At 41.0% G+C, this 27,774-nt stretch overlaps 1 protein-coding gene across 4 annotated transcripts in view; it reads right to left on the bottom strand.

Moving 5' to 3' along the window:
• Positions 1 to 768: 768 nt before the first annotated feature.
• Positions 769 to 27,774, bottom strand: part of ULK2 (unc-51 like autophagy activating kinase 2) — a 55,131-nt gene continuing 28,125 nt past the window's right edge. For 3 of the 4 annotated variants that reach the window (XM_037880194.2, XM_037880195.2, XM_043531057.1), the window contains 18 exons: positions 26,920 to 26,970; positions 26,470 to 26,555; positions 25,490 to 25,661; positions 24,262 to 24,322; positions 23,909 to 24,001; positions 18,665 to 18,802; positions 17,083 to 17,228; positions 16,774 to 16,854; positions 12,631 to 12,917; positions 12,315 to 12,508; positions 11,662 to 11,771; positions 7,859 to 8,011; positions 6,921 to 7,129; positions 6,513 to 6,691; positions 5,391 to 5,509; positions 4,751 to 4,908; positions 3,577 to 3,712; positions 769 to 2,641 (listed from right to left, as the gene is read on the bottom strand). In XM_037880194.2, the coding sequence (XP_037736122.1) occupies positions 2,574 to 2,641; positions 3,577 to 3,712; positions 4,751 to 4,908; positions 5,391 to 5,509; positions 6,513 to 6,691; positions 6,921 to 7,129; positions 7,859 to 8,011; positions 11,662 to 11,771; positions 12,315 to 12,508; positions 12,631 to 12,917; positions 16,774 to 16,854; positions 17,083 to 17,228; positions 18,665 to 18,802; positions 23,909 to 24,001; positions 24,262 to 24,322; positions 25,490 to 25,661; positions 26,470 to 26,555; positions 26,920 to 26,970 (2,441 nt within the window). In that variant the 3' untranslated portion in view covers positions 769 to 2,573. Of the gene's footprint in view, positions 2,642 to 3,576; positions 3,713 to 4,750; positions 4,909 to 5,390; positions 5,510 to 6,512; positions 6,692 to 6,920; positions 7,130 to 7,858; positions 8,012 to 11,661; positions 11,772 to 12,314; positions 12,509 to 12,630; positions 12,918 to 16,773; positions 16,855 to 17,082; positions 17,229 to 18,664; positions 18,803 to 23,908; positions 24,002 to 24,261; positions 24,323 to 25,489; positions 25,662 to 26,469; positions 26,556 to 26,919; positions 26,971 to 27,774 lie in introns of those variants that run through there. The other variant, XM_037880196.2, reaches the window with a different exon arrangement.

Genomic DNA, 27,774 nt, shown 5'->3' with positions numbered 1-27,774 from the left:
TCTGTGGAGGATGACAATGAGTTCTTGGGAAAAGTCGACTATCTCCCAGACCTCTGTATTAGGGCCAGATGCATGTTCAGATATTCCAGCAGCACACTGTGCTCCTCCCTTTCCTTTTTCTTTTATAATTAGGGTCTAGTTCTGAGCAGCTTTTCTCTTTTTCTGGTAAATGCTGGAAAATCCTGCTAGTACAGCAAAGAAGAAACAACCCTTTCCCAGCTACTCTACCACACTCAACTGGGGAAGCAGCTTCAGCAGCACAATGGAAAAGACTAAATTTTGCAACTTTTAGCAGGCAGAAATGTCATTTAGAACCAGCCCGTCTATCAGGTGTATGTAATTACACGTGTTTCTAGCAACTCGAACACTGAGCCTCCTTGCTAAAGGCAATTAAGAGGCATCTCACTGAAAGATTTCCAGCTCTTATCCAAAAATCTGTTCAGCATCTTAGTTTTCAACTCCATGACATTTTTTAAAAAAAAAAACAGGGTTAACAGGTTGTTGCTTTAAGGAAAGGTAACTGCTTAAAGCAAATGCTGGAGACCATTCTGTCACCAAAGAGGTTGAGCACAAGCAGCAATGCAAGCTCCATCACGCTGCGCTGCCAACATGCCTCAGCTGATCGCTGCCAGCCGCACCTCTTGGCCTGTGAAGCACGTTCAATCTCCAGGGCCTGTTCAGTCCCTGATTTAAACACTAGCCAATATTGCAGTGTGTTTTTTGAATATAAGGGTCCCCAATTATAGTGCAAGATACAAACTAAGGTTGTACCATAGAAACATGTCTGGTGTCAGTCTTTATTTTACCTGAATATACATTTATACAGGCCATAATAAAAAGGCTATTATGCAACAGTTCAGTGAGTTATTACCTAGTTTCAAGAATAATGCATGCAGTTACAAAGGAGAGGTAGAAACACTGTATTAAAGACCTAAAAATACAAATATTATATAAATAAACACTTTCAAATTAACTGTTGGAATTTCATACAGATAAATAAGGGTAAAAGTACATTACGTTGTCAAAGTAAAGGAAACACATGGTTATCAGTACACTAAAACAATACTGATGCATGAGAACTGTACAACTTTGTAAAATAGTTCAGACCACGGTATCTAAAAGAGGATTAAAATGATTTTGTCCTGGAGAATGGTTTATTCAAGTATTCAAGCAGTTGAGTAACCCCCCCAAAAAACTTCCAAAAGTAAAATATAGGAACCATTCCAGAGAAGATGATCTGCCTAAATACTTTGTGAATTACTGTTCTGATGGATTTGAAGGGATGCTTGAAATGATAAGTGCTTATGAGGCTATCGGAAGCTTCCCACCTCTCCCTAAAAATGCACACACAAATACCCTGATTTTTCACGCACTGTATGTAGAAATCCCACATCACTAAATCAGCATCCCAATTCCCAACCTATTTCTAGTCTCACACGGCTCCTAACAGAGCCTCTCAGTTTACAGTATTTGTTTTAATACTGCCCAAGGAACAGGATTCAGAGAGCTGCTGTTATACTCACAGAGACTGCAGGCAATAATGCACATACTGCATGCACAACAAAAGATGCAACCAAACCTATTTTGAAAGCAAACAACCAGCAACTCAAAACATTTCCATTACTGAGAAAGTCTGTAGCAGTAGTTACTCAAGTATTAGATAAATAGGTATAAAATGGAAAGGTTCACATGAATACAAGTTTTTACAGTTTGTCTGAAAGTCTTCTAGAAGCTACACTGGAAATTCTGAAAAGGATTTTATATACACTGAAATAAAACTTTTTCAGCTGAGTCCATTGTGCCTTTTCTCATTTTTTTTAAATTAATAGTTCTTCAAAAATGAATGTACAGTTGCTTTAGTAAATTAGTGCAATACAAACTGTTTTGGAAGAAGAGCATCAAGTTGTATCCACATCAGCTGATAAAATTGTTTGAGGATTTTGAAGAGGTGAAGCAAAATTTCTTCCATTGACCTCTTCCTCTCCTCTTTTAAAAGGGACTTACTTCCCATCCTTCCTCTATTCACTGATGAGCTGTATTTACACGATGTAAGCTCGGATCCAAACAAGCTTAGCCAAAAAAGCTTCAAACTGCAGGTTTATACATTTGGAATTTCATACCTTCATTCAACAGTCTGATACTGGCAATTAAAAAACAGTCTTCCACAAACCTTTGAGTGGAATCTCCCTACAGAAACACAGCTTTGCATACTTTGTGAAGAAGGATCCATTCTGAATAGTCCTTAGTAAGGAAAATAAAATTGATCGTTGTAGTTAAAAGTACATGTACAAAGTTCAGTTAGAAAGTGAAGACTGATTTCTTTTAAATTCTGCTGCTAGGAGGAAAAAGGGATGAGTGACTGTATTAGTAAGGCAGATTTTCAATAAATGTACTTTTGGATTTTTTCCTCTTTGAATTTCACTGCTGTTTCTTTGGTAGTCACCACAGAACTTTAAAAACTGTCTTCCACAGAGCAGTGGGACAATGACAACAATTAAGCTGTAGCAAAAAAAAAAAGTACAATGTCACTGAGTGGTCCCTTCTGTTCACACCGCCTGGTCCTTGGGGTACTGCTACTGTTCATATACAGCCACTGTGCTATAGCAAAGTGCAGAGAGCCGTCGCTCAATACTAGATTTATCTGAAAAAAACGACAAATTATAAAGTTACAGTCAAGTTCTGAACACATCAAGCGCAAATTAATTTCAATGCAGAAAGAATAAAATCATTGCATCAAAACAGACATGGCTCTTCAGGTTATGTAGCAGCATCAGCTAAGGACGAGCATTTGAAAACCATCCAAACTGGCTACTCCTCTCATGCTTGCTGCTTTTATAGGCTATGCCTAATCATGAAATTACAGATTTATGTATATTTAAAATATATACAAATGAAAGTGCTCATCTTACACTATAGGTGCCTCCCCCATGAGTTAAATATACAAGGCAGATAATAAATATCAGACAAAGAAAGTTCATCTGCATTCAGAGGATTTTATTAAGAAAGTTAAACACAAAGCTCAGCACAATGATTTTTACCCACTGTTTGTGTTTAGTCTTGTTTCAGAGTCCAGCGTTTATCCTTTGGATTTACTTTTTAAATTGAATTTATTACAAATCTACTTTTGCCCTTCATTTGCCCAGTTTTCCACTTTTGGAACATAGATTTGTTCCTCTGAGTTCTTATGTTTTAAAAGCTCTTGTCTCAGTCACCAGTAATAGCTTCTGCTACAAGTGCGATACTGGGAATGGCTTTGTGCCTTGAGATGTATGGATCAGGATTTGCCTTGTGAAGAGGCTTTGTATGGATTGCCATGGATTGGCAAACAATACTGGAGGTGAAATCCTAGCTCTACTGAAGTCAATGGCAAAGCTCCCATTGACTTCAACTGGGCCAGGATTTCACCCGAAATGTAAGACCCGTTTATTCTGTTCTCCACAGCCAAATGTTGCTATTTTTATAGTAAAGAAACACTTGATGCATTTTGAAGAGAAGTACAGGATCAATTTTTTTATGCTCTCCAGAATTTTCAGTTACTACCAAGGTACATAAAATACACTCTCCAAAATAACTTACATTTGTGAACATTTTCTATATCTGCAGGGTCCTGCAGTATCTTAGTCAGTCCTTCCAGCAGCATGGCTGCTTTGTGGTATCGAAATGTAATATCTTCTGTCTGCTGAAACATCTCGTCTAGTGCTGCTGACTGAACCTGGAAGCATTCATTAACATAAGCTATATGAATTGTTCTAAGCAAATACAATTATAAAAAGTTGTCTCGGAGAACTGACTGATAAATGAGCATCACTCTGTGGATACTAATTAACAGTGCTTCTGTACCTTAAATATACGGGTCTGGTTTTATAATTTTTAATATAATCTTATGGAGAAGTTACAGGAAAGTAAGTTTCTGTGTGGCATTAGGTGAAAAGAGTCCTGCATGTATAGATGTGAAATGCTTTATGTTCCTTTACTATTAAGCATGGTACAATATATATGTACATTTCAAATTGTAACTACTCACATATACACACCTGTTATCAAGCTTATTTTATTTGTGAGGGAGACAAGCTAATTTGTATGTGGCTACTGAATCATGAAGGTTAAGTACAGTGGATACTTGCCAAGATCTTACATCTAACACCACTATTTATCCAATTCCGTTTCACCAGAACTTCCCCTTATCTGAAAGGTAAGTCAGTCTCCTAATGCGATACACTTGCCGCACCTTGTTCCCGGGATTATCCAAATATCTGTGTACTCAAAACTTGTCAGATACACAGATACCTTTTCCCCATGTTTCTTTATTAACATTTTTATTTTGTATAGACCTGCTGACATGCTTCTCCAACCTAGGAGTCCCCCCACTCTAAACAACTCCCTAAACTAAAACCAGTTGATTGGGCAGCTGTGCGTGTGTTCTGTTTCTGTGCTTCAGTAAGCTTTATTGTGTGATATTCCAGCATGCAGACCCCATCATGGACTGTATAGCTTAGCAGTGCATTTTGTAGTGTCTATATACAAAACCTGCTGATGTGTGGGAAAACCTCAGAGCAACCGTATCAGCGAGGAACTTCAGAAATGATCTGGGGGAAGATTACATCAGCCCAGGCATGAACAGGATTAAGGCCACACATGCAGTGCTGTCTGGTTAGATTAGAGACGTGTGAGAGGAGGTTGTGCCCATCACCAAGTGTTACTACTTTTACTGATCTCAATACCCTAAACGTAGATGAAAGGAATGATTTACCATTTCCACAGCACAGTTGTAGATGAGTTTCTCTGCAGTTACACTGTTGATTTCATCTACAAATCTTTGCTTGTCAGAGAAGAAACGATTCAACTTTTCTGTCAGCTTCTTACACATGGTGATGCAGAATTTATATCGTTCATTCAGAGTTTTGACAACTGGAGAAAGTCAGTGTTAAGAAGAGGTTAAAACATTTAAATTCAACTTTACAGGGTAGCTTTCTAATCAAGTGAGTCTGTTTATCTTTGTAGTTTTATTTTACCATCTACTGTGTCATTTTTGCTGTCGGGAGAGTATATCAAATAATTTTCACTTCATATTAATAATTACCCATTCCCTAACCACTATCACCATCTTTTTGTCATAGTAATTAAGCAATTCTGTGTCTGCAGTTCTCTCTCTCCAGAAGTACAAGTAAGCACGGTCAGTTCTGGAAAGCGCTAAGACACCTCTTTGCGCAGCTGATTTAGTCAAGGTTTCCTGAATGACTAGTACAGCTGCAGCCAGAAAAGGAGCATGGTGTCTGGCCACAGTGAGATCCTGAATGTTTCAACTTCATTCTTTTCACTGATGGGCCAAAGAAATGTCAATAAGTCACAAGCAAAGGAAATCAGCGTCCCAAAGCAATGGCTGCATATACCTTGTTTAACAGCAGTGGATGGGTTCAGGTTTCCCGATTTGATCTGTGCTTTGGCCAGATGCAGAGAAGATGCTAGTAGCTGTGCTGCTTTCATATACAACACCAGCTGCTCTACTTGTCTGGAAAAAAATAATTTTAGCATTTCTGATGTTTAAAGATTTTCTTCTTTTTCAAATGAAGATATTCAACCCACAGCCAGACGCTCCCCACACTATGTGCTGACAAGAAATAACTGTCGGGGAGTCAGGAAACAGGTGTACAAAAATGACAAAGCACCCCTGGCGCTCTGTGCAGCACTGGTTGTGAGAGAACCCATCTCTCTGGCCAGGAGGGAGTGCACATATAAACTTTGTTTTCATGCACAAAATAGAAGAAACCCAATTTGTTGTTTGTAGGTTAATTACATGAGGCCAATGTCCTTCCAGAAAGCCCCTGCTTGCACTTTTCTCGAGTGTCCTCACACACTCTCCCCACCCCAGGGGTTACTTTCATAATTCCAACATTTGGAACCATCACACACACTAGTTCTTTTTTGCAGGAAGGGAGAAACAACTGAAATTTCCACTCCCATAACCAGCATTTTCACCTTATTTCTCCTCACTTCTAAAGGTTTCACATCAGGACAGAGCTGATTCTCTGACAGAGGCTTAGATGTGACTCCCTTTGGAGCTCAGTAGCGCCGCTCCTGGTCAGCCAGAGATGGTTACTGATGGAGTCATGCAGAGAGCTCCCCTTTCCCCATAACTGAGGATGTGAAGACTGGAGCTCAGATTCCCAGGCATGACGAAGTGTAACACTGCTCTAGGCAGCAGCCGCCAACCTCGCCCTCCTCTCATCTGACAGTTCAGAGAAAAAGAAACAAGCCCCCACCCCCCAACACTTTCCCTCTTCCAGGATTCCTAGTTATTCACCTGCCAGCCCATTTCAGTCTTTCCTCTGCCACCCTGTTTCTGAGCCTTTTTGCTTTTCAGTTGTTAAAAAAAATGTTCATACTACCACCAAACGTTCCCTAAAGCAGAAAGGTCACTTCTGACAAAGTCAGAATGAGGACGGTCATGCGCAGACATACGAATTGATCTGAAATTCACTAATTCTAGAACAACTACTTAGCCAAATACCTACCCCCATTCTTTGCTTAGTTGGCTTATCTGATCAACCACCACGCTCTCCTGAATCTGATACAATGACACTGCAGAGGTGCACAGTTCTGGGTTTCCTCCCCGTACTGCTGTCAGGTCCAGTACACATTCTATAAAAGTCAGCATCGTGTTCAGATGACGCAGTGTATCCGTATGTTCTCTCTGTCAGAAGGAAAGGAGAAGACAATTTAATCACAATAGGCCATGTGGCAAATACATGGCAGCTATCTGGGGAATAGTCAGCGTCTCGGCAACACTGTGCAACACACACACTATTAATACCAATAGCAGGAACTCAAGAACTCAGGCAGTTCTCCTCAGCCTTATTTCCATCATTTCTAAGTACTCGTTTATTGGCATTAAACATGACAAAACATTAATTTTTCTGTACCTCCATTAATGTTTCCTCAGGCAGTTCAGGAGCTTCAAAAGTGATAAAACCCTCTAAGCTGGGAGGTGAAGTACCGTAAGACATGTACTTCAGACTTGGAGCTGCCTCTGCTCCAGGAGGAGATGACCCCATATAAATACCGGGAGGGGAGCCCATATATACACGGCCACTAGTAGAGCAGAGAGACCCTCCAGAACTGTTTGATCCAACTATAGGAAAAATAAAACACACTCAGTCCAAACAGCTTGGTCCAGGATAAAGCAGAAGTCACCACAAATTCACCTGGGGGAGTTTCTCGTTATGCTTTATACCGTCTGTCCAGTACCTAAGCGGCATTCCTTATTGGACAGTGAAGATTTATAAAATGGGCATTGTGAGAAGAAAAGGTGATTGGCTGACAAGGATTCTGACTGTAGGTACCCAGTCAAATTCAACAGACAGAATCAAGTTCACAAAAAAGCCGTTATGCAGATATGCTGGCCATCCACACTTCAAATGGAGGAAGGCATTTAGCCTGTTGGCGTCTATATTTCAAAGCACACACTAAGGTGTGCTGGAATCCAGTATGCTTCCAAACCCTGTGCATTATTATTATTGTTAAAAATCTACTTTTTTATATCTTGGAACAAACCACCGTGTATGCCATCTGAAACAACGTTAGATCCCATCACAGACATGGCATAGACTGTCACAAATGTACACTGCAGAATGTTGAACTAGCAGCTCCATCCCTCTTTTATGGAGAGAAAAGTCAGAGGACAGACTGACGTTCCTCTCTAGTCCTGATTATGGTTTAACACTTGCTACAGCATTGTCCTGAGGCCCTACTGTGCTATGCACCTTACAAACACACACAAAGAATCAGGTCCCCATTCCAAAAAGCTTACAAATTTAGGCATTACATTTGCCAAAGACGCATTGTTTTAGGGGTGTCTTACCTGAAGTTGTTCTAGTTCTGAGGACCATATGGGTGCAAGTAGGAGGGGTAGCACTATTTGGAGGGGAACCCACAGTAAACATTACTGCCCTAGAACTTGCTCCAGTTCCCATGGAAGGAAGTGCCATTGCAATTCCACAGGCCCCTGCTGGAGCTGGAATAAAAGGTTTACATGGTATGTTAGTCCTTATGATACAATATACACCACTCTCTGAAACAGAGCCAGACTTTGGACGAGACTGGGGAAAAACGAGGGCATCTTTGAAGTCTGACAGCAAATAATACCACATGCCGAAAGTAGTGCTGGGCCCACTTAGCTGAACACAAACAGAACTAAGATGCACCCTTAGCTTTTCACATCTCCTTCCAAGTTCCACTTGAAACTAAATTTGCTCTTAGTTCTAAACTCTTCTCCTCGGGGAAGAAAACTGGAGATGACTTTTGAAAACCCGGAGACAGTGCTTAGACCCTATGGAAATAGATGCTATTGAAAATAAGACAAAAAGGCAGCACAGGAGACTGAAAAAAATAAATCAGGCCTCCATGGATAGCCCCCTGGTTTAAAAAAAAAACAAACAAAAAACAAACTTTGGGAATTCTAGCCATAAGGTTGATATAGCATCCTCTATCTTGGTGGGATAACTCACATGACTGGAGTACAGTCATGGATGGTTATAAACTGTTCAGGAAGGACAGGCAGGGCAGAAAAGGTGGGGGAGTAGCACTGTATGTAAGGGAGCAGTATGACTGCTCAGAGCTCCGGTACGAAACTGTGGAAAAACCTGAGTGTCTCTGGATTAAGTTTAGAAGTGTGTGCAACAAGAGTGATGTAGTGGTGGGAGTCTGCTATAGACCACCGGACCAGGGGGATGAGGTGGATGAGGCTTTCTTCCGGCAACTCACGGAAGCTACTAGATCGCATGCCCTGATTCTCATGGGTGACTTTAATTTTCCTGATATCTGCTGGGAGAGCAATACAGCGGTGCATAGACAATCCAGGAAGTTTTTGGAAAGCGTAGGGGACAATTTCCTGGCGCAAGTGCTAGGGGAGCCAACTAGGGGGGGCGCTTTTCTTGACCTGCTGCTCACAAACCGGGTAGAATTAGTGGGGGAAGCAAAAGTGGATGGAAATCTGGGAGGCAGTGACCATGAGTTGGTTGAGTTCAGGATCCTGACGCAGGGAAGAAAGGTAAGCAGCAGGATACGGACCCTGGACTTCAGGAAAGCAGACTTCGACTCCCTCAGGGAACAGATGGCCAGGATCCCCTGGGGGACTAACATGAAGGGGAAGGGAGTCCAGGAGAGCTGGCTGTATTTCAAGGAATCCCTGTTGAGGTTACAGGGACAAACCATCCCAATGAGTCGAAAGAATAGTAAATATGGCAGGCGACCAGCTTGGCTTAATGGTGAAATCCTAGCGGATCTTAAACATAAAAAAGAAGCTTACAAGAAGTGGAAGGTTGGACATATGACCAGGGAAGAGTATAAAAATATTGCTCGGGCATGTAGGAAAGATATCAGGAGGGCCTAATCGCACCTGGAGCTGCAGCTAGCAAGAGATGTCAAGAGTAACAAGAAGGGTTTCTTCAGGTATGTTGGCAACAAGAAGAAAGCCAAGGAAAGTGTGGGCCCCTTACTGAATGAGGGAGGCAACCTAGTGACAGAGGATGTGGAAAAAGCTAATGTACTCAATGCTTTTTTTGCCTCTGTTTTCACTAACAAGGTCAGCTCCCAGACTGCTGCGCTGGGCATCACAAAATGGGGAAGACATGGCCAGCCCTCTGTGGAGATAGAGGTGGTTAGGGACTATTTAGAAAAGCTGGACGTGCACAAGTCCATGGGGCCGGACGAGTTGCATCCGAGAGTGCTGAAGGAATTGGCGGCTGTGATTGCAGAGCCCTTGGCCATTATCTTTGAAAACTCGTGGCGAACGGGGGAAGTCCCGGATGACTGGAAAAAGGCTAATGTAGTGCCAATCTTTAAAAAAGGGAAGAAGGAGGATCCTGGGAACTACAGGCCGGTCAGCCTCACCTCAGTCCCTGGAAAAATCATGGAGCAGGTCCTCAAAGAATCAATCCTGAAGCACTTACATGAGAGGAAAGTGATCAGGAACAGTCAGCATGGATTCACCAAGGGAAGGTCATGCCTGACTAATCTAATCGCCTTTTATGATGAGATTACTGGTTCTGTGGATGAAGGGAAAGCAGTGGATGTATTGTTTCTTGACTTTAGCAAAGTTTTTGACACGGTCTCCCACAGTATTCTTGTCAGCAAGTTAAGGAAGTATGGGCTGGATGAATGCACTATAAGGTGGGTAGAAAGCTGGCTAGATTGTCGGGCTCAACGGGTAGTGATCAATGGCTCCATGTCTAGTTGGCAGCCGGTGTCAAGTGGAGTGCCCCAGGGGTTGGTCCTGGGGCCGGTTTTGTTCAATATCTTCATAAATGATCTGGAGGATGGTGTGGATTGCACTCTCAGCAAATTTGCGGATGATACTAAACTGGGAGGAGTGGTAGATACGCTGGAGGGGAGGGATAGGATACAGAAGGACCTAGACAAATTGGAGGATTGGGCCAAAAGAAATCTGATGAGGTTCAATAAGGATAAGTGCAGGGTCCTGCACTTAGGATGGAAGAATCCAATGCACCGCTACAGACTAGGGACCGAATGGCTAGGCAGCAGTTCTGCGGAAAAGGACCTAGGGGTGACAGTGGACGAGAAGCTGGATATGAGTCAGCAGTGTGCCCTTGTTGCCAAGAAGGCCAATGGCATTTTGGGATGTATAAGTAGGGGCATAGCGAGCAGATCGAGGGACGTGATCGTTCCCCTCTATTTGACACTGGTGAGGCCTCATCTGGAGTACTGTGTCCAGTTTTGGGCCCCACACTACAAGAAGGATGTGGATAAATTGGAGAGAGTCCAGCGAAGGGCAACAAAAACGATTAGGGGTCTAGAGCACATGACTTATGAGGAGAGGCTGAGGGAGCTGGGATTGTTTAGTCTGCAGAAGAGAAGAATGAGGGGGGATTTGATAGCTGCTTTCAACTACCTGAAAGGGGGTTCCAAAGAGGATGGCTCTAGACTGTTCTCAATGGTAGCAGATGACAGAACGAGGAGTAATGGTCTCAAGTTGCAATGGGGGAGGTTTAGATTGGATATTAGGAAAAACTTTTTCACTAAGAGGGTGGTGAAACACTGGAATGCGTTACCTAGGGAGGTGGTAGAATCTCCTTCCTTAGAGGTTTTTAAGGTCAGGCTTGACAAAGCCCTGGCTGGGATGATTTAACTGGGAATTGGTCCTGCTTCGAGCAGGGGGTTGGACTAGATGACCTTCTGGGGTCCCTTGCAACCCTGATATTCTATGATTCTCTGTTGGCTTGCTTATGGAAGGCACAACCACTAGCCGTAGAGGATAAGACAAGCCAGCACATTGGAAACTAATCTCCATGGGAAAAACAAGCTGGAATAAGAAGATGGAGTTGCAACAGAGGTAGTGAAAAAAACCCCAAATGAGCATACACAGTTCTGGTATTTTTATCATCAGGGCAGTTCTGGGATGCTCCTATTTACAGACAGCGCCCAACTATATATGGTGCTTTATAGAGATATTCAACATACAAATGCAGAAATCTTCTGAAGAGTTAATGGTTGTGTCAAAGTATTATCAGAACCATCATTAGTGTTGGTGACACAGCAACCACTCTAACCAGTGAGAATGTCCATAAAATCTCCTAAAACTGATGGAATGATAATTTGGTTGTAGGCTTTAAACTAAAATAATATCTGAATTAATCTGTTCTTTACCTGTATCCATTGGTCGCTCAGTATTGAGGCTGTCTGTGCTGCCCTGATATAACTGGCCACCAAGGATAGTCTTCGCTTGTTGATCTGACAACTTCCCAGTACTGACAGATCTACACAGAAAAGCAAATGAAAATGGAAAAAATTCTCAATGTAGCTTCCTCTGCACCTCACAACCGAGGGGGGCTTTCTGGGAGATGTTACACATCTGATTTCAATAATTCTCTGTAGTATCAACACTGAACTTCCTGAAATAAAACTGACTACAATCGTGCAAATACCCCACAGGTTAAGAGGGTATTTCAAGTTTAGCCATATTAAGTTTATCAGAATTCTGAAGTAAAAACTGGAAGGAGGCTAATGGTGGGGACTAGAACTCCAAATTTAGATGATCAAAACAAATAAAAGGGAACTTAACAGCAATACGGTGAAGCAGTCTAGGAAGTCAACACTTTTTTTTTTTTTTTTTACACTGCAGGTGAGGTTTCTGTGGTATACACTAACCTCCAATGTCTCCATAACAAGAAATATCTCAAAACAAACCACAGGCTATAAATTGCATGCAACAGCACTCTGGTTTATAGAGCTGCCATGCTGTTCTGAGACAAGTCATGCCTACGCAATGTCTGCAGTTTGTAAACAGATATGATTTCTACCTGCCCAATGGAGCCTTGCTGTGCTGTTCTACTGCCTGTTTTTCACTTCCTTGTGTCAAGTGGAAGTGTGTGAAGTCCCTTGGGTCAGTCATGTCTTTAGACTGCAATGGGACATCCGCCGAACCCTGACGACTAACCAAGGCCAGCAAGTTTGAGGATGCTTGAGTCTTCGGTATCTTGAAAGGAGCAGTTGCCTAAACAAGCATTGAATCTGGTTAGCATACAAGCGAGTACTCTCAGTTACTGAGATAGCTGTAGGTAAATACTATATCGTAACAATGTTTTTCAGACAGAATTAAGTTTAAGTTTAACAAACCTTAGTGGGAGAGCCAATAATTGTTGGTAATGGAGTTTTAAACAGCCAGTCTGAGCTCCTAGGCGATGATCCCATATGTTTTGTAGGTGATGTTCCCAGGCTGACTGGCCTACTTGGCTGTGGAGAGTAGCTATACCCATACCCTGCATATGATGGGCATACAGGGTCTGAATGTTGCTTTCGAAGCTTCTGTTTGTTCTGGTAGATATCTGTTAGAGTTGGAGCACTCTGCAGCCTGGCTCCCATCAAGAGGGACTGCGGTGATTGAGACTGTGGTATTGGAGAACCTGTGGAGAGGCACCAAGAAGAAAGTGTGATTCTGCTAGCAGTGATTTCAAAACAGCCCTACAAAAAATGAAACATTAAGCTCTGAAGTTAATCTGAAAGGACAGAGTTTTATATTGTTGTGAGATATGTTTGTTCATCAGCTGGCAGGAGGAGTGGATTCAGAATGCCAACCGCCCGAACTAAAGGCTAGACATACATCGAGGAGTGATACACAACATGGTCAATAGCCCAAAGGGACAGGATTTCAAGGTGATAGCTGTCCTGGCTGCTTCAGTACCTCTGAAGTTGAGCCATAATAAATGAAATGGTCAGCTCCAGCAGGTACAGCACAACACGGGCTTAACTCTCAATTAAAGCAGCCAAGAGCCTGGATAAAAGAAAGAGTAATGGAATGACACTATTGTATATAGTATCTGAAGGGAACATTTTTTAGGACAGTATCACTGAGAAGTTACTTTACACAATGACAGTAATTACTAAAGGAAAGCTTTTCAAACATGACATTACTAAAGGTGGAAATGGGTAAGAAAAAAAGCACAGGAAGTGAGGAAGGGAACCCACCCTTCTGACTTTTTCCTATTCTGATAATCTTTTGATCATAAGTTACAAAAAAGTGATTTAAAGTGGCTTGCTTCTAAGTTTAATGAAAGCGTCTCCAATCATAAAAGGCAACTCATCTCATGGATTCTGCAAAGAATGTAGATACTAGCGATGAAGTGAGCTGTGGCTCACAAAAGCTTATGCTCAAATAAATATGTTAGTCTCTAAGGTGCCACAAGTCCTCCTGTTCTTTTAACAGGACAGGGTAATGCAAAGGGCTATTACCTGGATCATTTGTTTTCTACCCTCCACCAAAGGGAATACTGCTTAAAACCCTCCATGCCCCAAACAAGTCCACTCCTTGGCATGAATGTCAGGTTTTTCTTGCGCAAACCCAGACCAAGGAACTTTAGAACCCATTTGATTAAATAATGAGCTTTGAGTAAGGAGTATTCTCTCAAAGTTGCATCCAAAAAAGGGTGCCCTTCCTAAAGGGGGTATTTTCTGTCTGTGCAGCTGAAGTTCCAGATGGATCGTTAAAATGCGATGCTGTAAATTCTAAGTGTTCCTACTGGGAATGCAAGTAGTTTGTTAATATCAAGCTTCAAACTCAAAAATGACCAGTTATCAATGCCATCAATTATATAGATTGAAATTTGATGGCATCCTCTTATCTTTCAGATGAGGTATTGCACCAAGTGAGGATTGTACATAATACTGAAGTCTCATGGTCACAGCCTTGCAGATAACATGTACCTCTTCACAATCTTAAACTCCTCTGACAGTGAAGTGCTAACAGTTTCACTTATTTTTAAGTCAAGTTGCAGAACTTTGAAAATATAGCACAGTGGTTAATTTCTTCGCTTGTTTTTCATGCTATACTGTATAGTAGCATGGCAATGTATCTGTTTCTTAAGAGGCAGCCAAATCAACAGGTTTTTTGAACTCTGGTTCTGTTTCATAAACTGGTGCTTCCAAAACCACTCATCTTAAACCTTCTTCCAAGTTCACGCAATGAAGTGCCTGTAACTATTTAGCCAAGTCTTTTAATTACCTTATGAGGCCTACATTTACTATAGTTAAAGTGACTGCTCTACCTCACCTTGATTTGATTCCTGTTTTGGAAATAACCTGCTTGCCCACAATTCCAGAGTGCTCATGTCTGATTCTTCCTCTGAATTCGGAGTCAGCAGTTTTGATTGCCTGAAATCCCTTCACTCTTCTGCTGGAGAGTTTAGAAACTCATCGTCTGTCACTTCAGAAATCCAAGTCTCAAAGAGCCACTGGCTGATTTTTTTTTAATTCAAAGTTTTTAGATTCTTTTGTAAATTGCTCTCTCTCCTTTGTTGACCGAAACTACTAGTTAATTACACAAGCTCTACATACATCCTTACATTTCAATTCCTTGGAAATGGTGGTGGTATTTCACTTTATCTCTGGGCAGCCATGATTTCCATGGCTTCTGAATTTGAATACCCATTTAAATGCTTAAGACAGATAATTACCATTAAAAATACCAGAATCTTTTAATATTAAGAAATGGTACAAGTTAAATATGAAAAGGACTTAAGCAGTTCATTAATAAGAGGTAAAAATTTAAATACTCAAGAGGCTATAAAAAGAAGAACTGAGTTGTGGCAGGGTACTTGTTTAAGTGAATTTGTTGCTGGCACTAAATGAACAGTCCTAGAAACCCCTATTTAAGTCAAGAACAGATACACGTACAACTTGAAAGTGGCTTAATCATATTCTGGAGGGATCATCTTTTGAAGCAAGAGGATATTTCAGTCTGCAGACCTAGTCACATTCCTTGATCTCTGTGGAGACTGCTAATATGAATACTAACGGTGCTAGTTATTTTTGTGACATGGAAGCACCGTGGACACGGAACTCATTTCACACAGGCCGAACAGTTGTCAGATATTAAAAAATGTTTGGCTACTAGCTACATTTGTCTTAGAAGTGAAAGAGTTCATTACCGGCGGCAGTTTTGGGAAACAAGTTTCAAGTAAACAAAAAAAATTCAACAGCGTATCTTAACATTTAAACATCTTACCTATAGCATAACAGATTTAGATTAAATCTCAGGAAAAACTTCCTATCTTGCTCCTTCACTGGAAGCTTTCAAGAAGAGGCCGGATAGCCATCTTTCTTGGATGGTTTAGACAATAAATCCTGCATCTTGGCAGGGGGTTAGACTAGATCAGGGGTTCTCAACCTTTTTCTTTCTGAGGCCCCCCCAACATGCTATAAAAACTCCATGGCCCACCTGTGCCACAACAACTGGTTTTCTGCATACAAAAGCCAGGGCAATTGCCTGGGGCCACAAGGGCCCACACAAAGCTACGTTGCTCAGTCTTCAGCTTCAGCCCCAGGTGGCGGGGTTCCGGGCCCCAGGCTTCAGCCTGTGTGGTCAGGCTTTGGCTCTCTGCCCTGGGCCCCAGCAAGTCTAACACTGGCCCTGCTTGGCGGACCCTCTGAAACCTGCTCACGGTCCCTGAGGGGGCCCTGGACCCCTGGTTGAGAACCGCTGGACGAGATGACCCTTGTGGTCCCTTCTAACTCTATGGTTCTAATTCAGTGTAAGATACCTAACATTTTAGATAGTTCAGACATAAGTGCCCCATGAGTAGGAGAGATATGGACCAACACTGGTGGCAAAGTCACTATTTAAACCTCAGTTAGAAATGGTGTAGTTTGTTCTTCTGAGCAATTCTTCTGTATCCCTCTTGAGGCTAGTGGAAGGACCCATCTTAAATAGTATCAAATAAAGCATCATGAAGTCCTATTTCCTCCTTCCTCAGTTTGCTGCCTGCATGCCCTAATGATTTATGATGAATTAAGTTTATTGAATGCCTATAGCAACACTAATGTCAGATACTGGTCGGTTCCCTGAAGGAATGAGGATGGAAATGTTGAACACAGACAGTGATATTTCTTGTTGCCATTTCTCATGACATGCTGATCTATCACAACCACATTTCGAGAAGTACTTTACTGTTACTGATTATATTCCAAGTTCATTTCCATCCTTGGTTAATAACATGCAGGGGACCAGAATAAAGAGCTGTTCTTTAATATTGTGAACTATAGAGACGAGTCAATTCCTTATGGTCTTGTGGACGGACCACAGGGATGGAGATTGTAGTATTTAGAAAAGGTACCTAGGTCACCAAACTTACCATGTAACCTTCGGTAAGCCACTTGGGGGTAATGGAGGCACAGAAAGGCTATCTGTAAAGTGGGACTAAAATCCAACTTCATCCAGTGCTTTCAGGTCGGTAGTGAAATGGAACTTGGCCTAATGCCACTCACCTGAGGCATTTCTACTCCTTGATTCATGCCCTTGAGGTTGACCACAGCAACAGTGCCCAAGCTGCTCAGGTATGGTTCCAACTAAGCAAATTAAAAGCAAGAATAAAAGTTTACATTTCTACCTTACTGATGAAGGAAGGACAACAGTATGAGAACAATAGATTGCAGGCTTCTTTTAAACAATCACTTAACATGAGCCACTTTTGCAAATGAAATCTAAATGGACAAGGTTTGAATTTACCAGATACTCTCATGTCAAAGTTATTCCTGATATACCTCCCCTCATTATCTACTGATTTGTGAGCTTACCCAATGGCGAAGGAGAATACGGTCTTGAAGACCCTGTGGACAGCCTGCGTCCAACACCGTGCGCAGTGTCTGCTGGTACTGGTGAACAGGAGCCCATCTTCAGAAAGCCCATGGGGCTGGTATTAGACCGTCTCACCACTGCAGATCTAAAAAGATCAAACCCAAAACAAACTCGTGACATTTCAGGGAAGCATATGAAATTGATGCTTATCCAAATATGATTTTAAATGAGCCTTAAACTGAACCCTCTACACCAAACATAAGCAGCATTTTATATCCTTTGGTCACAAAGTGGAATCACAACTTTTGACGCTGCTGTAATATATTACAAATTAGAAGTCATTTACCACAATGTTCCCAACCTTTGGACAGCTCATTTTACCAGTTCAGACACTAGTTGTAACAGCTTGTGCAATTAAGCTCATAATAGAGCATGGACCCCTGTGAACTCCCATTGCTGCATGCACAGTTGAGTGGGAAAGCAGGCAACAGCAACAGACTCCAACACAAATGCTGATCATTAAGGCAGGAAAAGGGAGCTTAGAATATACCCATCAGAAGAGTGAAGTACTGGACCTGGTATGCGGATCAGCTGTTGGGAACAAGTTATTAAAAACAAAGTAAGGCCCTTGCCAAACTGCAGTAGTATAGCCTCAAAATTAGAAATCATGAAAAGTCCAGATAACTGTGATTTTTTGGTTTTTAAAAAGAAAATTAGATTGCAAGTTATCTGTCTCTTGAACCTAAGGTTCTGGCTCCAGTGGGTACCGAAATAAGATAAATGGGCTGGGAGGCTGGAGATCCCATCCTCACATTGCAAATAGTCCTTATGCATGTGGTGGGGTTAATCAGCCAACAAGAAGCAGAGCAATCTGTTGTCAGAGGACCAGAAAGGAAGAAGCTGAGAAGGAAGGCCAGAGACCTATCTTGTTAAAGGTCTATGATAGCAGCATTTACCTTACTCAAAGAGAAGTAGTGTAGTAAACCTTTTGAAAGGGGGGCAGTTTCTGTCCCAGTCCCAAGGCTCTATAGAATACTGTACAGGATAAAGAGTGAAAGTCTGGGAGTGGGCCAGGAAGCAGCAAGTCTAGTTCGCAAGAAAAGCTTTTTATTATTATGAAGCGCTAATTAACAACTCACATACCATAATCTGTCCCTTGATGTTCTAATAAAACAATGCATGCATTCATTAATGTGTGAAATAAGAACAGAAGAACTTATTACTGACATTTCAGCGCATGTCATAATAGAATATACAAAGCAGGACAAGAGAGCAAGAATTCATCCTTTTATTTCCTTGGGCAACATTTTAGAGTGGAAAAACCAAGTTTATTATAGAGTTTCTCTACTTCTCTTTTTCTGAAAAACTCACTACATTGCCAGCCATCTAAGTGCAGATTGTGATGAACTAATATGTTGTACTCATTGTAAAGTCTGTTTTGAATTATTCCGTGCAAAACATTTAAACTCTTCATCTAATTCAGCTTACACAAAAGTAACTCTGGCAGTAATTTACTATGCAAGAAGACATCTTTCAGTGTATAAACACAAATGAAGGCCAAGAGAAAAAGGAATAACTCACCTAGGTGATCCATGGGGGTTTGACACAGGGCTGGCAGTAGATGTGAGATTCTGCTCTATACGCTGATAATTCCGTAACTGAGTGGGAACCGGAATAGGTGCCGTTTCGCTCCGTGGGGACACTGAAGGCTGACATTGTCTGAAGTTGGAAGGTATTGAGAGAGGAAATGACTGCTGGTAAGTGGGTCTCTCGCTAATTTGAACCATTGTCTGATTTAAAGAAAATCCCAGAAACAGGCAAATAAACTCCCGTTTTGCAGAGCATGTAGACAACACAGTCTGCAGTTTATCCAAGTTTGGCTCAATCACTTACAAAGCAAGATCAAGACCAGTTTGCCACTAATGAGCTTTTCTTACACTGGCCTTTTGCGTGCAGAGAACTGCAACACTAACTGGTAGAATCAATCATGCAGCACTGTCTGCGAATCAGCAGAACTCCATTCCTCCCAGTCAGACTCCTCCGTTCACTACCTTTCAAAACAAAGTGGTTCTAGGAAAACCCACTGTGTAAAGAACAGGAAGTTCAAGAGCAAAACTGACGGGAATGTTTACAAAAGCTACTAAGGCACAATCAGAGATTTCCCAAGAGACACTGAGAATTCATAAAAAGAAAACATGTTATGTAACCAACTCCTACGTGCACAAAATGACCAAAACACCACACCTGAACACTGAACCATTTCATCAAGCTGCAAACGAGTTTTATGTACTTCAGCTAATAAGAGTCAGTGACTTATGTCTCAAAGTTAGTTTTGATAAGTGGATCAACTTTCTCCATGATAAGAATTTAACCAGCTATCACCACTTTCAAGTAAAAGCATAACTTAAGCACAGTTTCCAATTAACAGATCCCTCCAAGGAAGATCTCTGGTCCCTCATACACAGTACCAACTTCAGAGAGAAAAAAAAAAAAAATCAGAAAGATTTAAATCAAACCATTTTTACAAGCATTGTGTGATTGATACTTAATTTCAATTGTTTTCTAATTTATAATGCATTTGTTTATATTAAAAATTGATTCATAGCTTTTCTTCTATCCAGTACGAAGATAACTTGTGAATACACAATATAAAACCTGTTCAAGTTTGTTTTGTCTTTTTAAAATAAAATCCAGTGAGATTTGTCTGTCCTCTTTAAGGTCTTCTTTTCTGTCTTAGATGCCTTATCCCTTCTGTCCCCCATGGCTCTCTCATGCTTCCCCTTGGATAACTATTGTGTAAAACATACCAGCCTGTATTAGGTATTCTGCTTCAGCAGACGAAGACAAACTACCTAAATGCACCAAATTTTGTGTAGCATCTTGACGAATGTCCTCTATTCCCAAAAAAACCAATGCTTTCATGCTGACGAAGGAAGTACTGGTGGTTCTAGACTAACAAATCTCACACTTTGCTCAATTTTACTAACAGCAAACCAAACCACAGTACAGGAGAAAAACATAGGGTTATTCAGCTGTTGGGGAAATTGATACATATATGCCAAACATAACAGTATTTTTCTAGAATGTACTTCCTTTGGCTAACCCTGTTGCCAAAGTAACACTCGTACTCTTTTCCCATATTGGTTTCTCACCTTTATAAACTGAAATCCCTCTGCTGGTTTTCCATACCAAGAAACTGAAAATCCAGCAGATTACCTCGCATACGGTACTAGTCCTGTGTCCCATAAGGCTCATAACATTTCTTTCCAGAAGCCAGCTACAGACAACTGAATGACAAACTCCACACAGATACTGAAGATTGGGAGAAAGGACCACCTCAGTGTAACCCCAAAAAAGCACAGACTATACGGACCAACTCTTCTAAGCTTGGCCTTAACCCCGAGGGTACCTTCATGATGATGTCCCAAAAATCAGCCTCAGCCTACCTCACCCCTAAAGCGGCAGAAGAGAACCCTTGCTGGGAATCTAGCCTGTGAGCTGTGGTGGGAGCAACAGGGGCATATTTGGGGTTGGATCCACAAAGGAACTTTAGAGAAGATAGTGAGAAAAGAAAGAATGCAACAGTGAGAAGCAAAAGGAAGGGGGGGAAGTAGCAAACAGAGGAACAGAATTGAAGGCAAACTGGAAGGAGGAAAGGACATCTGTGCACTCCTGTGTGTAAGCTAACTCTAGTCAGACAGCAAGGGTCCACCTGAACTAGTCACTTTCAAAAGAACTTGAACTATTTTAATCTTCCAGATGAACCTTCTGTTCCCTCCCTCCACAGTTAGATTTGAGCTATTCCACCACGCATGTTCTGGTCTAATGAGATGCTTCTCCAAGGAGCTGCAGAAAACCACTGGAAGACAGACTCAGTGATGGAGCAGAGGAGCAGCCAGTCAGCGTAACAGAAAGCTGAGAGCCGCAAGCAGGCAGAAGTGCCAAGTCATCAATTATTCAGAAAAAAATTCACTCTCTCAGGAGAAGGAAGTGGCAGACAGAAGTTGACCAAAAGCAACAATTTTTCCTACCCACCTTGCTAAAGCTGAAGGAAATGAGCAGTCACTGCAACCACTGCCTGGCTTTGGTTCTACTGAAATCTGGATTCTTGATATTATTTTGAAACAGCTGCATTCATTACTTTGCCGTTCCATTATATGAAATATTCCTTCCTTATACAGCACTGACTTCCCATTCACTAACCCTTTTAAGGATCTCATGACTTGCTTTACTCTAACACAGTGAGGCAAAACAAATGGATAAAACCTCCTAACATACCATGATCTACAACTCCCCTGCTTCCTTAATGATAGAGAGCAGTGCCTCTTCTTCCTGCTATTCAGTGACTAGATACTGTTGTTAATTCAGGAGTTGTTGTGAGCACATTTGAGCAGATAATACTCTGTCAACAGTTTTCTGGCAGTCTCATCAGGCTGCAGAACTCCAGCTCACATTTATAGAAGTTTCTCAGCTTTGCAACAGTTAAGATATTCTGCACCTCATCTGCTGCAGTGGTGAATCTGCCAAAAGATAGTAATGAAACCACAGCTTTAGGGGTTACATGCTGAATGGAAGGGCCTAAAGCTTCCGTGCCTAGAGGGCAGGCTGTACACCCAGAATCTGTACAAAGGCATCCAGTGGCACGGTGGGGGAATGCCAAGAAGCGGATGCCCCACATCTAAATTCCAAGTGCAGGGGGAGCAGCAGTTACTATATCTGTAGCAGTAGCAGAGGTGGCGGCTACGCAGATGCTTCAGGTCGTGCTGCTGGGTTGGGTGAAGTTCTCTCCTCACCTGACCCCACTCCCTCTTAATTATGTGCAAAGCTCATTTACTTAGACTTTGTACAGAAAGTTCTTCATTTCACCCTAAAAAAAGTGAGTTGCCCCTTTTTCATCTCCTGAATATTAACTATAAAGTCATTTAAAGTCAACATTGTGACCTATTTCCCTGCTCGTCGTTTCATTGAAGAAACATACAGCTATTCTTGGAGGGCAGTGGAAGCCTCCCCCAAAGTCCAACTCTGGGTATGATTCATACAGTTACACAGTTTAGTAAAATTAAATTAACCAGTCAATCAGAAAAAAACCATTTCTCCATGGAGCTTAATTATACTTGGTGAAAAATTTGTAATTAACTGTAAATGAATATTTCCCAGCTTGAAAAACAAAATTGCATTGTAGTTTAAACTGTATAAAACCAAAGTATCTTGACCATCAATAATATACACACACTACTTTTTCAACAAACTACATCCAAAGCAGCTCAATATTCTTAACCCCGTTTGGCTGTTAGGTCACCTGATACCAGGTCACCTATAGTAACCAGACCTAATAATTCAAAAGTTGATTAAGCAGTAATTAAAAAACCTGTAGTAGGAATACCAAACACCTGTTCCTAGCCAGCACAAATAAGTGGCTCTCTGACATTACCAATGTGGAAATGCACCTAAAATACTTTTCATAACTTCAATTAACATTAACTTTTACTTTAATTTAGAGCATAAAGAGACTTTCAGACTATACTTACAGTATTTTGCATACAAAACAACTCAGACCTAAAAGGCATTCAAAAATCAGCTATTCTGTTTCTCTGCCCTTAATAGGTATAAGCTCCACCTTTTATATTTAACAGCCCATATGTTAGCAGATTTTGCAAACTGCTCTGTGATCAGCACAAAGTGATAAACTTATCTTCTTATGACAAGCCTTTCTAAACAAAACAAATGCAATATCATCTTCCTGTAACATTAGCATAAGCCAAGGAAACAGTCATTATCTGCAGTCGCTATTTAGATAATCATCCACTTTTTCCCTTGTAACAAAAATAGGATTATGAAACGCATTATTTCATCAAATGACAAATTAAATTCTTCTGTTTAGGTACTAATAGAAGCATGGGTACACATGACGTTTTCCAAATGTCACCAAGTCAAAAAAAATGAATTGCTATTTGTCATCATCATCTGACAAGCTGTACCCAGAACTTTGTCTTCAATTACAAAGTGTTTTGAACGTTTAAGTCTGGTATATTGCAAAGCAGAATTCCACATACAGAAAAAGGAATTGTAAACCATTGTCTCTTTGCAGATAGCTATTCAACACACACAGTTCCAAGATACTAAAGGATGTTGGTGGATCACTAACAATTAAAAACTCTAATGTACGTGAGTATGTCTGAAAAGCCAATGTGCTATCAGCGGACCAGAGAGACAAGGTGGGTGAGGAAATACCTTTTATTGGACCAACTTCTGTTGGTGAAAGAGACAAGCTTTCAAGCTACAGAGTTCTTCCTCTCATTTCTGTGTAGCTCGAAAGCTTGTCCCTTTCACCATCAGAAGTTGGTCCTCACCCACCTTGTGTCTCATATCCTGGGACCAGCACAGCACACATCAGTGTACCAGTTTATCAACATTTAACTGCAGCAGCCTTACTTTTTTTATAGCTCAATAGCTGCTTTTAATGGCCAGAATCCCTAACTGGAGGTCAGTGTGGTTTACCACATAATGCTAATCAGACATGTCGACCCCTTTTCTGGAGGGCTGTGCCTGGACACCTAATGCTGCTGCTGACATTCAGAATTAATCAAAAAGCCAAACACAAATTCTTTCTTTCCTCAAGGAACTTAACTGGGTGCATCTGAGCCAGAAGTTAATTGAGCAACCTTCTACTGCTAAAACCCAGTTAATAGCAAATAATAAAGAAAGATCTGGGATAGTTGCACTATCCTAAATGAGTTGCCAGTAGGCAACAGCAGTGTAAAAAAAAAAAACGCTACAGCAACAGAGAAATCATTAAAAAGATGGGAGATCAACTCAATAACATACCTGTTAGCTGAACCAGAAGAACTACTTCGGGTGGAGCTTGAGGATGGTTTCTGTAAAGTTCCTGAGCTTCCAGAAATGGTTAATGGTGACTGCCTGTTAAAAAAAGAAGCCACAAACACTGTCACAGAATATGAAGATCTATCTATAAAAAGAAAAACATTTAATTCTCTGTCGAACTTGCTGATCTCGAGCTATTTAAATAGTCAGTGTGTGTTCTACTGGGCATATTCATCTTTCACACTTAGCAATGTAAAATTAAACCAGTCACTGCCAAAATCCAACAACTGTAAAGCCGTGCTACAATATCAGTTTTAGACTATGAAACTTAGTTTGATAAAACCCAGCACATATACCCTCCACACATCAGGAAGTCGCTCGAAGCCCGTCTGCCAGCTGCTCCCAATGGCATATCATCTACAGAAAAAGGCAGAGAACAAATTGAAACCAACATAATTTAGTCAAGTTTTGAAGATACATCCTTCAATAGTCTTGCTTATATGAAATCTTTTTAATGTCTATTATACTTTACATACATGCAAACTAAAAAACTTTACCGCCATATTAGCAGCAAGAAATAATATGAACTGCTTCACAGAAGATATCCCAAATCTAACCCAAATGTAAGCTGTTCCAGAGAAAGTTGGTTCTGTAACAGACAGTTGGTTTTGAAAAGGAGTATCGAAGATTTTATTCCCAAATAACCCTAATGTTTAAGGCATCGTATAACTAGCTGCAGCATAGTATGTCAGCGCTGCGAAACCCTACCCCACTGATCTCCAGAAACTCCTCGGAACACAAAACCACTTAACTGAGCCAAAGATCCTAGACAACATTTTTTAAAAATGGAGATGTTTGCAGTGGCCTGGGGAAAGCAGGCGATTCAAACAAGCCACTAAACATTCATGGCTTATGTTGCCATGATGAAAGTTTAACAAAAATGAAAACACTGAGTACCACGAAACACAATATACAGTATAAGCCTTGTGTGAAACTGTATGGTTGTGAAGTCTAGTCTTTCATTGTTTCTTAGCTTGAGACAGTAAGTTGCTGTAGATGGAAGAAAGGCAAGGAACTGAACCTTATAAACTTGATTGGCAATGCTCAGCTGGTCTACAAGTCACATGCTACAGCACGCCCACAGTCAACTGCTAGGACACCTAATGATTCTATGCATCCTTTATTCACGATGGGCTTGTTTTTCCAGTGTTAATAAATCAGAATTCTCTGTGAATTAAAGGACCCTGATTTCAACCCCATGCCATCATTGCCCTTAGGCACTCTGATAAGCAGCTCAGAATAAAAGCTAGGATACAGGGGTATGTGCACAGAAACTAACCCTTCTACCTCTGGTGCCACCTCCAATCCTCACTCTTTTACAAATGATGAAATACACTCTGCAATAAACAGAAGGGTATTCTTAGGAAAGAAAGCAAGCACAATAAAATATCAAGGAACACGCTCCCAATATAAATTAAGATAGGTTTGGAGAAAATAAGAGCAACCCCAACAATAGGATACAAAAATATTTTTTAAAAGAGTGTGGGACGCGTTCTCAAGCATCAAAATAAAGAAGATTCTTACATGAGTGATCTGAAGAGACGTTGTGTGGAACCAGAACAAAATCATCTGTGTCACAAGAAGAGTTCTTGCTACTGGTGCTGGCGGAATCTTTGGACACCTGAAGATAGTTAGGAGGACCCAATGGTGGGGAAGACAAGTTGTCTTCTTGAATATGCTGCATGTCTGGCAAGGACTGAAGAAAAAGTGAGAATCATAAGCCCAAATGGTTCACGATGCACGATCTCCCTTTAGAGGGCAGGCTCCCAATACAATAGGGTGAATGCTATCTTGTGCATAGCTAGCTGGAAAGAACATAGGGAACAAAAGTAAAGGTGAAAAATATATGCATTTAAATTATAAAAATTCTCCAAAGTCTTCTAAAAATACTAATTTTAAATTTGAATTGTGAGACCCTTTTCAGATGGCAAGGAACCTTATTACTAAATACGTATGTAAAGAAAACCTTTTTTGAAAGATATATTGAAGCCAACTTAGGTGTCGTTTCAGACAGACAATTTCATATTCAGATAGATAATGTGACTCTGAAGTTATTCATTCAGTCATCATTCTTCATGGACCCAGGAAGAGACCGTGGCAATTACTCCAAAAAGGGCTAGAGAACTGATGGCCATCAGTCTCTGCCAGTGTAAGGGACCTCGTAAGAGTCCAGAAAGAGGCTATCCACAGATTACCTGGGAAGCTTATTCACTGTGTTGGAGTTCACACCAGCACAACTACTGATCTGGCACAGTCTTATTAAAAAAAAGCATGAAGAGTGGGAAAGGATTGGAAACCTTTACAAAACTGCTGCACTAAAAGGCAGCAGTACCACTTGCTCTGCCTTTTTTTTTTTTTTTTTTTTAAAGTAACTGTTTAGACTATGAGAGCTGAAATTAAAAAACATGTTAGAGGAGATTTGACAATTTCTGCCTGCACGTAATAGCAAATGGAGGAATATGTTTTTGACAAGGGTTATTCTGGAAGCAAAACAGAGAACTTACGGGAGGAGAAGCAAAACGACAAGGAGAACTACCGCAGGAGCTGCCAGAGATTGAGCCTGCATACGTGGGCACTGGAACAGGGCAAGCTGGAGGAGGAAGAGAGGACTGAGATTTCATTAGATGAATTTTCAAACAAATGAACTGACACAATACAATGATTTCCTCACGGCTGGTTTTAATTTATAAACACTTTCAGAGCGCGTAAGTACACAGTTAACGCATTCACACAGTGCTACTTAAGACCAGCTGAAATGCCTAAGAAATGCGTAAATGGCAACTACAGTTCAACCAAACATGACATTCAAAGATTTCACACTTTTTTTAAACTAACAGTGGAGCATGACTGCTGATCTGTGGAAGATGTTTCAGAAAGAATACACCACTCAATAGCATAATTTTTTTCTAATATGGCTCACTTATGAGAATAAGTGGAAAAATGCAACTACTTACACTTTTTGACTGTTGAAATCTGATCAAGGAAAGGATGGTTGAAGAACGCTTCTGCAAAACAAAAGATGATACAAATGTGCGTCAACCTACAAACCATACTAGAATCTGCATTATAGCGTACAAGGCAATAAGTGGTTACCATTCCACAGAATCAATACTTCACACCCAGATGCTGAAGAGCTTATAAAAGATTAAAGTCTTCCAGGTTATGTGTTGCTATTACACTTGGAAAGGAAATACAGTCAAAAGCTTTAAAGAAGTGGCTTGCACTGAGAATCAGACCAGATGTTTAAGGGACATTTTATGACTCAATTTTAGGGTTGTAAATAACTGATATGTACAAATGGACAACGTTTGCACAGTCGCTAATAGATGGGGTTCTTTATATTCAGTAACCCCACAGTAATTCAGTTCCACGTTGCTAATCAGGATGGGAGGCTCCCTTACCTTTTGCACCACTAACTACTACTCCTTTTGCAAACCCTCATGTTGTGGCCAGCGACTAAGTCAAATAAATTTTGAACTCCTCAGTGCTACTCCATAGCAGCATGAGGCATTCTCCCTTCCACTCTCCAAGGGGCAGAGCACGCTGTCTCTGTAGCTGGTTTCACAGTTTAAAGCGGAATTAATTTAATTTTTCCTCAACAATTTGTGCAATGAACTCGAGCAATTCATTGGTTATTGCTTCAATAACAGAAATCTTTGAATTTGTCACTAGTAACTGGGTACACTGAGATATGTTTAATTGCTTTGGCACATCCAGTTTGGTAGCACTTTGCATGGTTTATTTTATATTTCCAGAAGGAACAGTCAGCTAATTAGACAGGGAAAATGAATCAACTATGCAAAACAGTC

The sequence above is a fragment of the Chelonia mydas genome, chromosome 17 (assembly GCF_015237465.2).
Source record: "Chelonia mydas isolate rCheMyd1 chromosome 17, rCheMyd1.pri.v2, whole genome shotgun sequence".
NCBI classification, from domain to species: domain Eukaryota; kingdom Metazoa; phylum Chordata; order Testudines; family Cheloniidae; genus Chelonia; species Chelonia mydas.
Note: the sequence above shows the minus strand (reverse complement) of the source record. Positions and strands in the feature narration are given on the sequence as shown.